Genomic DNA, 13,005 nt, shown 5'->3' on the forward strand with positions numbered 1-13,005 from the left:
AAGTCCATATGATTAAACAGACTATAGCTGTATACCAAAGTCATCCATTTTTTACACAACACATACTGAACTGGAGTTTATCACAACACATACTGAACTGATGTAGCACTTTGGATTTGAAAACTGTACTGATTTTTTATTTCTTCCCAAATTGGTAGTCAGAAATAATTATTTTTCAATTTTCCACAACAGAAAACAAAAGAGAGAATTACACTTCAATTCAGACCAAAATCTAGCTTTTTATTTAGCACTGAGACCAACGTGAAATTATTTAATTTTATTTACTTTTGAAATATGAGAAAAATTCTCCATGAAAAAGTGAACTATTCAAAAGTCATTTGTTATCAAAAAAAAACCTGCATATATTTACCTATTCTGGGAGCAAATATATCTTAAAATTACTAACATTCTCTGCCAGCCAGTTGCCAGTGTCAGTTGTCAACACAGTGTGGCAACTGTGTGATCCTAAAGCTGGATCTTTGAGAGGAATCTGAAAGAAGATCCAACAGTCCATTTTTCAGCTAATCGGCAAACCTGGCCAGTACTTCTTGGGCTGGTATTCCCTCTTATAACCTCTTCTACTTTGTGAACATTGTCTCTAGTCCTGTCACTGAACACCAAATTAGCTTGGCTCTGTCTTCTTCACATTCTCCCTTCAAATATTTGTTCTGTTATTGTAGATATGTTCTAACTGCATTATAATGCCAGTCTAAAGTGATCAGACGTTATCAAGCCAGGAGACCAAACAGTATTGCAAAATGTGGTCTGTGCTTTGGAGTTTTCCAGCCAAGAGTTATTTGGGCCAGAAAATACTGTTTTGTAAAAACTGAACTTTTCCACAGGAATCCTCATCTCCTACCAAAGAAGAAATAACCAGCTCGAATATAAACAGCAAAAATAACATGAAAAAGACAATAGTACTTCCAGATGTTATGCAAGAAAAATCTTTCCCAAACTCTCTTGCTGTTCCATTGTGTATAAGCAATTAAATATTCATCAGACCCGAAAGACAGAAAAAGAGATGATACAGAAGTCTAATTCAGATTATGTGTTACTCCCGTGAAGAATTATGGACTGTCGTCTGTAATATGAGAATGAAACCTCTTCTGTTTCTCATGACATGGAATAAGAACATTGTTTCAGAACTCAAATATCATATGTCAAAAAACGTTTTTCACTATCTTGTAACATAGTCCTAGCCACTCGGACTCTTTCCAAAATTGCTGTCCATGAATACAATGGGATACAAAAATCTGCATTGATCGGGAAAAGATTTTGGACTGCAGGGAACAGCCCTGAAGAGAAGAACGTGGTGTGCTGGTGGATGAGAAGCTCAACATCAGCTGGCAATGTGTTCTTGCAGCCCAGAAAGCCAACCGTATCCTGGGCTGCATCAGAAAAATTCCAGCCAGTAGGTCGAGGAAGGTGACTATACCCCTCTACTCTGTTCTTGTAAGACCTCACCTGTAGTACTGTGTTCAGTTCTGGATTCCTCAGCACAGGAAGGACATCGACCTGTTAACTTGAGTCCAGAGGAGGGCCACTAAGATGATCAGAGGGCTGGAGCACCTCTGTTATGAGGACAGGCAGAGAGAGTTGGGCTTGTTTAGCCTAGAGAAGAGAAGGCTCCAGGGAGACCTTATAGCGGCCTTCCAGTACCTGAAGGGGGCCTACAGGAAAGCTGGGGAGTGGTTCTTTATCATGGAGTGCAGCGACAGAACAAGAGGTAATGGTTGTAAGCTGAAAGAGAGTAGATTTAGATTAGATGCTAGGAAGACTTTTTTTTTTTTTATTTTTATTTTTTTTTTACTGTGGTGAGGCACTGGATGGATCCCCCATACCTTGAGGCATTCAATACCAGGCTGGATGGAACCTTGAGCAGCCTGGTCTAGTGGGATGTGTTTCTGCCCATGGCAGAGAGGTTGGAACCAGATGATCTTCAAGGTCCCTTCCATCCCGAATCATTCTATGACTCTGATTTCTTGGGGAAGCATGACCATTTTGTTCACAAATTGCAAGTAAAAAAACCCAACACCTATCGCTCTAATAATCTCAGAAGGCTCCTTCTCGCCTAAATAGTTTGGTTATGGATATGGATTAGAGGACAGACTTACATAGCTGATGTACATAGTAGACATCCCCTGCAGACCGCCTTAGCTAAAACATAGGTTAGTTGAACTCTTCTTCAGAGAACTGGAAGATGCCTCATGATTGTAGGCCCTGGTACCTGTGAAAGTTTTAATCATACTGGTATCTGCCTAAGGACAGAGACTTGGTCTTAAAGCAGAGCCTTCTCAGAGGACAGGAAGAGTCCATTCCAATGCAAAGCAAGCTGAGCAAGCGTGGCTAAAGGCCACCTTGACTGAACATGATTTTTCTGACGAAGCTCAAACACAAATTAAAAAAATACATAAGAGGGGATGGAGGACTTAATTGGAACACAGAGACATTTCCCCGAGCATACAAGAAGGGAGTTAGAAAAGTCAATGCTCAGCTAGACATGAAGCTACTGGGCAATGTAAAGAGTAAGAAAAAGGGCTCTCGTAAGTACATTTGCAATGAAAGGAAATGTAAGAAAAATATGGGTCTGATGCTCATTGGGGACGTGGAACAAGTGGAAATGACCAAGGTACTCAATATCTTTTCTGCCTCACTTTCCACTGAGGAATGTCATTGGAAGGCTGCTTTATATCATCTTCAAAACGTCATGGCAACCCTAGCACCTGATGACTGGAAAAAGACAAATAGCATATTCAGCTTCAGGAAGGGCAAGAAGAAGGATCCAGGGGATCACAACCCAGTTAGTCTATCCTCAGTCCAGAAGAAGATTATGGACTGGTTCCTTCTGGAAGACATGTGCACATATGAAGAAGAAATGGAAACTGGAAACAGCCAGAATGGATTTACCAGGCAAAAATCATGCCTGATCAATCTGACTGCTGAAAAAGATAACTGGCTGTTGTTCCCTTTTATTCAGTACTGGCGCATTTCTGGAGTATTGCATCCTAGTTTTTGACTTCCCAATTCATGAAAGACATTGATGTACTGGAATGATGTCAATGGAGGGCCAACAAAGCAGGTTAGGGACTGGATCATATGATCTACAGACAAGAATTGGGAAAAGAGGGTTTGTTCAGCCATCAAAAAGGAAGGCTGAGGGGAGTTCTTATTGCTGTTAACAATGACCTAATTGGAAGATGTAAAACAGCCAGAGTGAGAATCTTTGAAGTGTGATAGGATAGATGAGAGGCAAAATACACAAGTTGCAACACAAAGAATTTCAATCACATATATGGAAAAAAAAAAATTTACCATGAGAGCAGCCTAACGCTGAAAGACTGTGGAATCTCTGTCCTTGGAGATACCCAAAACTCAGGTGCATAATGCCATGACTGAACTGACACTGCTTTGATTACGAATTTGGACTAGTTGACCAAAAGTGCGAACTAACCTCCTTCTAACGCTAAACATGGAACTTATGATTGTCCCTTTACAAAAAGTTAGAAGAAACATTGATAGAAGTACAAGTAAAGCATATACGCCCAAATATCTTATATCTTTACATCAGCAGCACCTAAAGACCCCAGCATGAATTACAGCTGTCTCAAGCAAACACTTGTCAGTGACAGCCACAACTTTAGAGAGACAGTGGTCTGGACTAGTTGACCTTCCCATACCTATTCCAACTGAAATGGAATAACATTATCCAAACAAGCCACCATATAGTACTAAACCATACCCTGCAGAGATAACTGCTCAGCACAAAGCAATTATAGGATATGCCTACACACTCATATGTAAATGAAGGCAAGCCTGCCCATGTGCAGAGAAGACTTGAATTGATGGGACTGTATTAGCACATCATCAAGTTTCAATTAATTCTGAGTAATTCTGAATATAGTTCTGCCCCAGTTTCAAAACCTAGCCAGATATACTTCTTTTGAGTATCTGTTCACAGTGCTGCATTGCACAAGTGAGAAAAAGCTACTCGGAAGCAAGCATACAGTGGGTACAGGAGGCATGCATGGACTGGTATAATACAGCACATAGAAATGAAGACATGCAGTGTTGAAGACCCTGATTCTCTACAGTATGTATTGGTCAGAAGAATAACTAGTTTTGCCAGTTTGGGTATCAAAATTATTCCTTCACAAAAGGGCTAAGATTCTTCCAGAATACTAAACACAGTACCATATATTCTTATATTTTGAAAATAAACCAGTAAATTCCACTTTATGCTCAAACTATGTCGTTTAGTTTATGTAAACACAGAATGTCATTAAATGTTAAGAAAAAGTGCAGCTGTAAACACCCATTAAGAACGTATCAAAAATTCACTGAAGGGAAAATACGTCAATGTCAAATGTAACAAATATCCCTCAGAACATCAGTAATCAAGAGTTAAGATTAAAATTTTACTTCAGCTTTGCCCTTTTCAATACTTAATCATTACACATGTGCATTAGATAGTAAATTAAAGTATTACTTACTGTGTCCTACTCTGTATCCTCATTAAACTCTAAAACACCCTAAAACAATGGCAGTATGAAGGATGAGATCTACTTACTGCAGTTTGTCTGGCTGTTTCTCATCTCACAGAGAGAAGTTCCACAGGGATCAGGACAGGAAGTACATCTTTGGTCTCCCTCCTGACATAGGGTCTGGCCTAAGGAAAATAGAAATTTGCTATTCTAATTATTTACCAGATTAATAAAAATTACTGGACTGTAGTGATGAGAAAATACAGAGTTTACATTACAATTATTTCCTTCACATAGTTGAATAAGTACCCTACAGCATTTCAAGTGCAGTAAGGAGGTGTTGCTAAGGAAGAAAAGTGTGCAGCGCTGTCCAGATGTCATTTTTCTTTACTCCTGTGTTTAATATAAGAATTTATATCCAAGCTCCTGAATGGACCTCAGAAATCATTTACCACAATCCTCCGGCAGAGTACAAAAAGTCATGTAAATGAGATTTCAAAGGGAACAATAGGTCCTAGCTGAAAGAAAACAAATAATACCCTCTGGGAATTATTCTTCAGTGCCACTCAGTTGATCTGCTTCTCATTTTATGATTGTTTTGGTGGACAATAAAAAAAAATCCTGAAAAAAAAAAAGGTTGTCAGAGCTTAAGCTTCATTGTCCTTCTTTGGCTGTTTAAAAAACAAACAACAAAAAGAAACTCCAGAAAGCTATGGCCCTAAAGATGGAATTCAGAATCACTAAAACCAGCACTTTATCAAAACTCTTCTGAGCGCGTTACCTGGGTAGTTAGTTTGTCTGAAAAATCCCTGGACTCTTCTCAGTCCCATAGTGGAGACAGCTTCTTTCTAAACCATTAAATTCTCTCTTCCACATGACTTTTGTCAAATCAGTCATTTAATATATTATTCTGTACACAGAGACTGAACAGCTTGGATTTTATCATTTCTTCCTGTTTAAAGTGGTTTATTACAACTACTGCTTAGTGTCTGCACTGCACTGCACTGCTATCAACAAATATCATTCAGTCATGGCACCCTTATATTGGGTGTATTGAGATGTTCAAGAAACACCTTGTTTCAATGACTGTGACAAAAATCTTGCCCCAAAGAACTGCTGACGTAGTCATATGTATTCATAATTATGTGGATCTACTCCCCTTCGTACATATTTTATACTGAAGCAATGGAGGTACTTTCTTTTGTTGTAGAAATTGACTCTCTTATCTTACAAGTGCATCTAATTGCAAAATGGACTTGAAAGGTAGGGAAAACCTTTTGACTTAAAAAGCTATCACAAATCTTTACATTAAAATTAGTTTTTTAAGTTTGCTGCAACTCCTTCTTATCCCACAGTAGAAGAGTGTCTTTAAAAATCCCTGTGCTCAAGTGTAGATTCTTTTGAACAGTCAATGCTGCATTTCTACAAACACAAACAACTCTGTCTTTTGAAAGGACCACAGAACCAGCTATGAGTACATCTATAGTAGATTTCTATTGCCACAAAATACATTACAGCAGTAATGTTAATAGAAGTCATACCTTAATTTTCCTTAAGGTATGTAGTGAAAGACACTTTTTTTTTTTTTCATTTGAATATAGATGAAGCAACGGTAATTTGTAGTCCTTTTATGTACACACTTGTACTTATACATAAGATCCGTGTATCCTTACATAGACAAGTGGCAAATGACTACTTCTTGACCTCCAATTTCCATGCTGATTTCACATATTTACCATCTTTGTAACAAAACCCATATTCCGGATCAGTTCAGCCCTAACTTCATTGCCTCTGCTAGGTACATTCGAGTTGTCTGATATGAGACTGTAAAGCAGAGAAGTCTTTGCAGTAAGTGTATGCCCTACTACCTTTACTAAAGTTGCTTAAATCAACAACATACATAAGAACTACAAAAAAAAAAGTTATGAACAAGAACTCTGCCTAGCTTTTACATGGACTTTGCAAGAAACTAGAAAGGAATAACCCAAATTAAGACCAGATTCTGCCTACATATTCTCATTCATATTTAGGATGGACACAATATGGTTGCATAACGGAAGAATTTTGCTCTACACCATATTGCAAAATATCTGGCAGTTTTGCTCTACACAATATTAGAAAATAATTTGCACATTGAATAATAAGGAAAACTTTTGTATTTAAAAGCTTTGCAGTGTAATGCTAAGTGGAAAAATCTTTTAGTATACAGTGAGATCATTGACTACATAATTATCACCCCATCCTACTCCTCTGAATTTAGTATCCTTCAGTCTATGCATGTTCATGTTACCAAAAATAGATTTTTAACTATTTCTTCAACATCCACAGTGGCAAAAAGCCGTGAAAAAAAGAATAATGTATCACGGACTTCTAGCCCAGATCATGCATCAACATTTTCAGTGAAATTCTCTTCTACCACTGATTAACAAATTTAACAGGCTTAAGTTGGGTGAATTTTAAAAGTTGAAATGATTGCTAATAGAATGCTCTAAATCGTTTTGTGCTTTTCAATTTATCACATTCTCCGGCCTCATCTTTTTTATATTAAAAATGATAGTTTCATATCAGCAAGAGAAATGGAGGACCATGGAATCCATAGAATAAGACTTAAGATTGGACATCAGGAAAGACAAGACTAAAAATAAAGCATGTTGTGAGGTTGCACAGTCAGAATTAAGGACAAAACCTGGTTCTCAATTTTTAGATTGCCACAGTCAAAACTGGAAGAAATTTCATGCAAGACATTTTTGCAACATCAACATTAATTGTGAAGAAGAATAACAGTAGTTTCTGTTTTAACCTCTCTACTATTTTTTGGAATGGAGATGTTTAAACTGGAGTAGGAAGATCCCGAGCACTTAATATGAACAGGAGGGGCTGAGTAGATATGCTTATGAAAGAATTTCTTGTGGATTGGTTTCCTAAAGAAATGCGGTTTATATAATCACCCTGTGTGTTTGAAAACAGTACCCTAGTCCTGTTCTACTCTAATAAGTTTTGATTTGGTTATGCTATTAACATTACAGTGGACAGCACCATAGTTTTCTAAATAAAGTTAATTACTTTAATTTCTTAAAAATAATATTCATAACAGAAAGGCTGCAATCTAAACCCATACCTTACCAGAAACAAGATAATTACATGTGAAAAAGTGCCTTCAAATGCTGAAACCATCAGAACATGACAACATCTCTCTGAGTGTCAAAATGTACCAAATGGTGCAAGTTTTTGGGAAATCATCTTCCAGGCCTCAGGAAACTGCCTTGTTTCCTTTTAATTCATATAATCCATCACGAGACAGCTATTAAGTAGCTGTGAAAACTTACAGTCTCATATATTTTCCTTTAGTTACACTAAATCATTAGTTCACTTATGAGACCATCGTTTTTCTGACTCCAAAGTTCTGATGGAAAAAGGATTTTCCTGGGAAAATTCCTCCTCAAACATCAATTCCTGTGACAGTAGTTTTTACTACTGCAGACAACCTGAATATGTATTAATCTTTTTCACGTAACAGCTGATTGTGTCAGACAACCAAGTACTATGCTAAATATCGCACTCATTTCTTTTAACTTCTTATATTTTTAAGGACTAGCAAAACTCTGCTTACAACTTCCTGTGTGAAAGCAGACACTAACCAGCCTTAGCAAGCGTTATTGGAAAGGCAAAGAAAGTAAATTTGTCAGACAGCTTTAGATAAAGGCAACTCAGAATAAAGCAGTTAATGAGAGGTTCGATAAGAAGAATAAAATGAAGAATAACCTTACTTTCACTGCAGTTCTCTTCATCACTTCCATCTTTACAGTCATTATCTCCATCACATTGGAATGCACTAGGAATGCACTGCCCATTTCTGCACTCCACCAGACCCTGACTATGACACGCTAAAGAGAAAAAGAATGATGATATTCTGAGCAGCTTAGGTTAATGAAGTCTTAACTATTTTTCATATAATTTTTAAGTTATTTTAGGGGGACCTGATAATACCACTTAGTGCTGAAGACTTTTTTTTTTTTTAAGACTAGACAATTTTCATTATACGTAGGCTTTGTTTCCAAAAGCTGTGCAGATCTTCAAATACAGGGACTGAAACTATGTATGTCATGTATTAGGAACAGGCTGAGATAAAGGTTCAGCTTTTCCAAGGAAAAAACCCATCATTTTTACTCACATAAAAACTGTCACCTTTTCTTTGCCCACTTACTTACATTCCTTTATTCATAGAATCATAGTATCATAGAATCATGGAATAGTTGGGGTTGGAAGGGACCTTAAAGATCACCTAGTTCCAACCCCACTAACATGGGCAGGGACATCCCACTAGATCAGGCTGCCCAAGGCCCCATCCAGCCTGGCCTTGAACACCTCGAGGGACGGGGCAGCCACAACTTCCCTGAGCAACCTGTGCCAGTACCTCACCACTCTCATGGTGAAGAATTTCTTCCTAACGTCTAGCCTAAATCTGTCCCTCTCCAATTTGTACCAATTCCCTCTCGTCCTATCCCCACAAACCTTTATGAATAGCCCCTCTCCAGCTTTCCCTGCAGGCCCCCTTCAGGTACTGGAAGGTCGCTGTAAGATCTCCTCGGAGCCTTCTCTTCTCCAGGCTGAACAATCCCAACTCTCTCAGCCTGTCCTCATAGCAGAGGTGCTCCAGCCCTCTGATCATCTTTGTAGCCCTCCTCTGGACCTGTTCCAACAACTCCATATCCTTCTTACGTTGAGGACTCCAGAACTGGACACAATCCTCCAGATGAGGTCTTACAAGAGAAGAATAGAGGGGCAGAATCGCCTCCCTTGACCTGCTGACCGTGCTTCTTTGGATGCAACCCAGGATACAGTTGGCCTTCTGGACTGCAATCACACATTGCTGGCTCATGTCGAGATTCTCATTGAGCAGCACCCCGGAGTCCTTCTCTGCAGGGCTGCTCTCAATCACATCATCTCCCATCGTTTACTGAAAACAGGGATTGCCCCGATCCAGGTGTAGGACCTTACACTTTGCCTTGTTGAACCTCATAAGGCTCTCACAGGCCCACTTCTCCAGTCTATCCAGGTCCCTCTGGATGACATCCCATCAGATGTCAGATCAGGTTCTTAGATTTCAGGGGAAATTGTAGGATAGTGGTTTCGAGGTCAAGCAATGAATGGCAGCAATAATCGAAGCAACTTAAGCATTTGTCTTATGAGAAACCTATTCACATCAAAACACGTACTGGTTCTGCAAGACTTGATTTTGCAACCTCACCAATATTCTAGAATAGTTGTTTTGCGGATATACACTATCACCATTGAAACACACAGAAGTCCAAACTCTGATGAGGTGTGATAGGACATATATAGTCACATCAGAAAGATGTAACAAACTCAGAATGCCTACAGTTTAAGAGATTATGTGCCTTCATTCATTACTCTTTAATGGGAACATTAAAGTTAACAAAAATCTAATTCTGTAATTAACAAGAAGCTGAAACACAAGGCAATGCTCGTACTTCTCAATAATGGTAACAAATGTTTAATTTACTGCAGCTGCTTACCAGAAGGGACACTTGTCAAGCGCAAACTTCTGAAGTCAAATAAGCTTACAGTTTTGCCTTACAAGTAATAAGTAAGTATACTACTTATCTTACACTTTGGTTTTTATTTTTAAAGAAAGAAACAGCTAATTTAGAGATTAAGGGAACTTACAGCAATTGATTTCATCTGATTTGTCTATACAGTCATGGTCACCATCACATACCCAATCAGCTGTTATACATCTCCCATCTCCACACTGATGATGTGTCACTGGATTACAATCTAAATAAAATGCAAATTTGAGGACAAAAAAAAAAAAAAAGGTGATGAGTAATCATTTGCATAATTTATACTATTGGACATTAAAGCCAACAGTAGCACCCAAAAGACAGTGCAGCCAAAAGACATTAAATTTGGAGAAAAATTGTGCCTTGATTTTTAGTTTTTTAATTCTTTTCACTTTTCCTAGAAAAAAAAAGTCAGAAATAATATTTCAACTTTTAAATAATTATTCTAGGGCACTTTTTTTTTCCTTAGGTGTACTACAAAGAGCAAAAGTTAGAAAAAATAAGGCTTTCTAAGTTTTCCAGTATTTATATGTGAACATTATTCTTTTTTTATGACAAACTTCATTTTTTCCCTATGAAAGTTAAGTGTAAGTAGAAAGACACATATAAGGAGGCAGAACATACAGAACTGATAGAAAAACGGAATTTGAAAGAAATAGAATTTGATCATCAAAACATACAAGTTCACTGTGAAGCTTCTGTAAAAGAAGTTCAGCTATAAAATTGTTGGCATTACCACTGTGTAGCTTCTCATGGTTTGCTTTAATCTCAGTTAAATTCAGCCAAGCTGGCAAGAAAGCAACCATAACATCTTGAAATAGTTTAAAACAAATGGCAAATCAGAATATTTCTTCAAAATACCACTACCTTCAAAATCTGGATTAACCCAGAACTCTCTTTTAAACCTTTTCAAATTGCATATAGAATTTGTGAGATGTTCTCATGTTGCCGAAAAAGAATAACAGAAGAGTATATTACACTTTTAGTAGTTTAAGGAATAATATTGCTGGCTCTGGCAATACTATTATCTTAAAGACTTTAGAAAACATAAAACTTTCATTTACCACAGTTTTGTTCGTCACTGAGGTCTCCACAGTCATCATATCCATCACAAACAAAGGTATAATTTAGACATTTTCCTGTGTTGCAACGAAATACATCATCACTGCAGTCTATAAAACAAATTTTTGTAAAATGATAACATGACATTGGAATATTCATGAAAGCTATGAACACTGGAATGCATTGATTAGCTAAAGATACCCTACAATTTACAGATCTACATTAACACTCAATGTACACCACTTTATTAGAATCTAATATGGAAGAACAAGAAATATCAAAAGCAATTTTTAGTCATTTTTATTCTGTTTCTACCAATTGCTTTTTTGATTAATACCATGAGGACAAAGTGCTCTGGTTACAAATACGGACCAACATGTTCAATTAATTTATACACTTGAAGTTCTTGAGAAAGGTTGTGGGTTTCATCAACGAGATTACTGGGACACCTCCTGTGGCCATTAGGTGAAAGTGAAGCTTCTAACAGCAAAATCAAGATCCCCACACCCTGCTTGTGAGCCTGCCTTTGACTTTACAATGGTTTCAAATGATCTCCTATTTTTCACGCAGTTTTGAGCTCAGAGTTTGTCCTGATGCTGTCTCATCAAGGAATTCTTAGCACTGTCAGCGTGAAGTGGGTTTAGCCTTTCTTTCCATGGCTGAGGCCTTCAGTAAAGCCCTGACAAATATTCTCTGAGAATATCCAAAATGCTTGAATAACACCAAGTTTGATAAAAACATGCAATCTACACTGCAGCTGGGAAAGGAGGAAGAAAATAGGTTGGTGGTGTCTGGTCCCATTAGTAATAACTTTTGATTACAAACACAGTTGTGAAGTGGGTGACCTAGATTCACTGCCTTCCTCTAGGCTTTTCCTTCACATCTGGCTTTTCCAGGCAGAATGCCAGGATATAAAACACCTGGGAGGACAATTTCTCCTTTCTGGTGAAACTATACCACTGGAACCAAAGAAGTTTCTTGTGCCCTTTCTTACTAAGATATGTGGACATTTGAAATGAGCTCTTTCCTGGAACATACAGAAAGAGCTCCAAGAGCAGGGTTTGGACCATAAGTCTTTCACCGCAACTGAGACATGCAACCACTAAATAAAAAAAATCCTGCTACTGTTTGCTTTTCCTCTCTTGCAGTGTGACTCCTTGTGTTCTTAATTGCACAGTGGTCCCACTTTGAAAGAAGGGTGTCATTCTAAGTATATCACACACTGAAAGGTGCAGCACTCACAGAAGGAGCAGAAGGGTTTCTATCACTACAGATCAACATGAGCCAAGTGTTGCACCTCCCAGGGGAGTGCTCTAACTTTATGTTTCTCAAGGCTTTACCAACCTCAACTCTAGAACTTGAACATCAATCATGTCTTCCCCTACAGAAGTATTCATACTTTCTACAAGTTTCACATCATCTTACAAAGTCCAGAGTCTACAGCAAATTATGAAGTACAGTGCTTCAGTGCATAATGTAAAATAATACAGCCGAGCCATGGCTTTGTAGTCAATAGTTAATTTCGCTTTAACAGAACAAAAGGCATGAAAGACTAAAATACCAAAAATCCCAAACTAAATGAAATGCTTAAGTTCTAGTTCCATGTAAGCAGAACAATAGCCAGTTGAGAGTAAAATTCTAAATATTAATTCTTTTGAATATGCAGCCGCATGAAGTACGCTGGCAACATTCATCCTTATTGTTCAGTTTGTAACCCTGACATTTTCTGAGCTTCCATTTCTCCTCATGCAAATGAAACAAAGCTGTCTTTTTCTATGTTGTTTCCTCTGGATAAGTTCACTGTTTAGTTTCCAACCGTACCCCCATTCCTGTTTATATTCACTCCTCTGTAGCTGCAGCAGTGTCATTTAGGGTAT

The 13,005-nt window shown here is 37.9% G+C and overlaps 1 protein-coding gene across 6 annotated transcripts in view; it reads right to left on the bottom strand.

The window, feature by feature from the left end:
* CORIN (corin, serine peptidase) overlaps nucleotides 1-13,005 on the bottom strand; it is a 136,729-nt gene that overhangs the window by 35,895 nt on the left and 87,829 nt on the right. For 4 of the 6 annotated variants that reach the window (XM_054064705.1, XM_054064707.1, XM_054064703.1 and 1 more), the window contains 4 exons: nucleotides 11,131-11,238; nucleotides 10,170-10,280; nucleotides 8,249-8,365; nucleotides 4,568-4,666 (listed from right to left, as the gene is read on the bottom strand). In XM_054064705.1, coding sequence (XP_053920680.1) covers nucleotides 4,568-4,666; nucleotides 8,249-8,365; nucleotides 10,170-10,280; nucleotides 11,131-11,238 — 435 coding nt within the window. The remainder of the gene's footprint in view (nucleotides 1-4,567; nucleotides 4,667-8,248; nucleotides 8,366-10,169; nucleotides 10,281-11,130; nucleotides 11,239-13,005) is intronic. The other 2 variants (XM_054064704.1, XM_054064709.1) reach the window with 2 other exon arrangements.

The sequence above is a fragment of the Cuculus canorus genome, chromosome 4, assembly GCF_017976375.1.
Source record: "Cuculus canorus isolate bCucCan1 chromosome 4, bCucCan1.pri, whole genome shotgun sequence".
In the NCBI taxonomy this organism is placed as follows: Eukaryota; Metazoa; Chordata; class Aves; order Cuculiformes; family Cuculidae; genus Cuculus; species Cuculus canorus.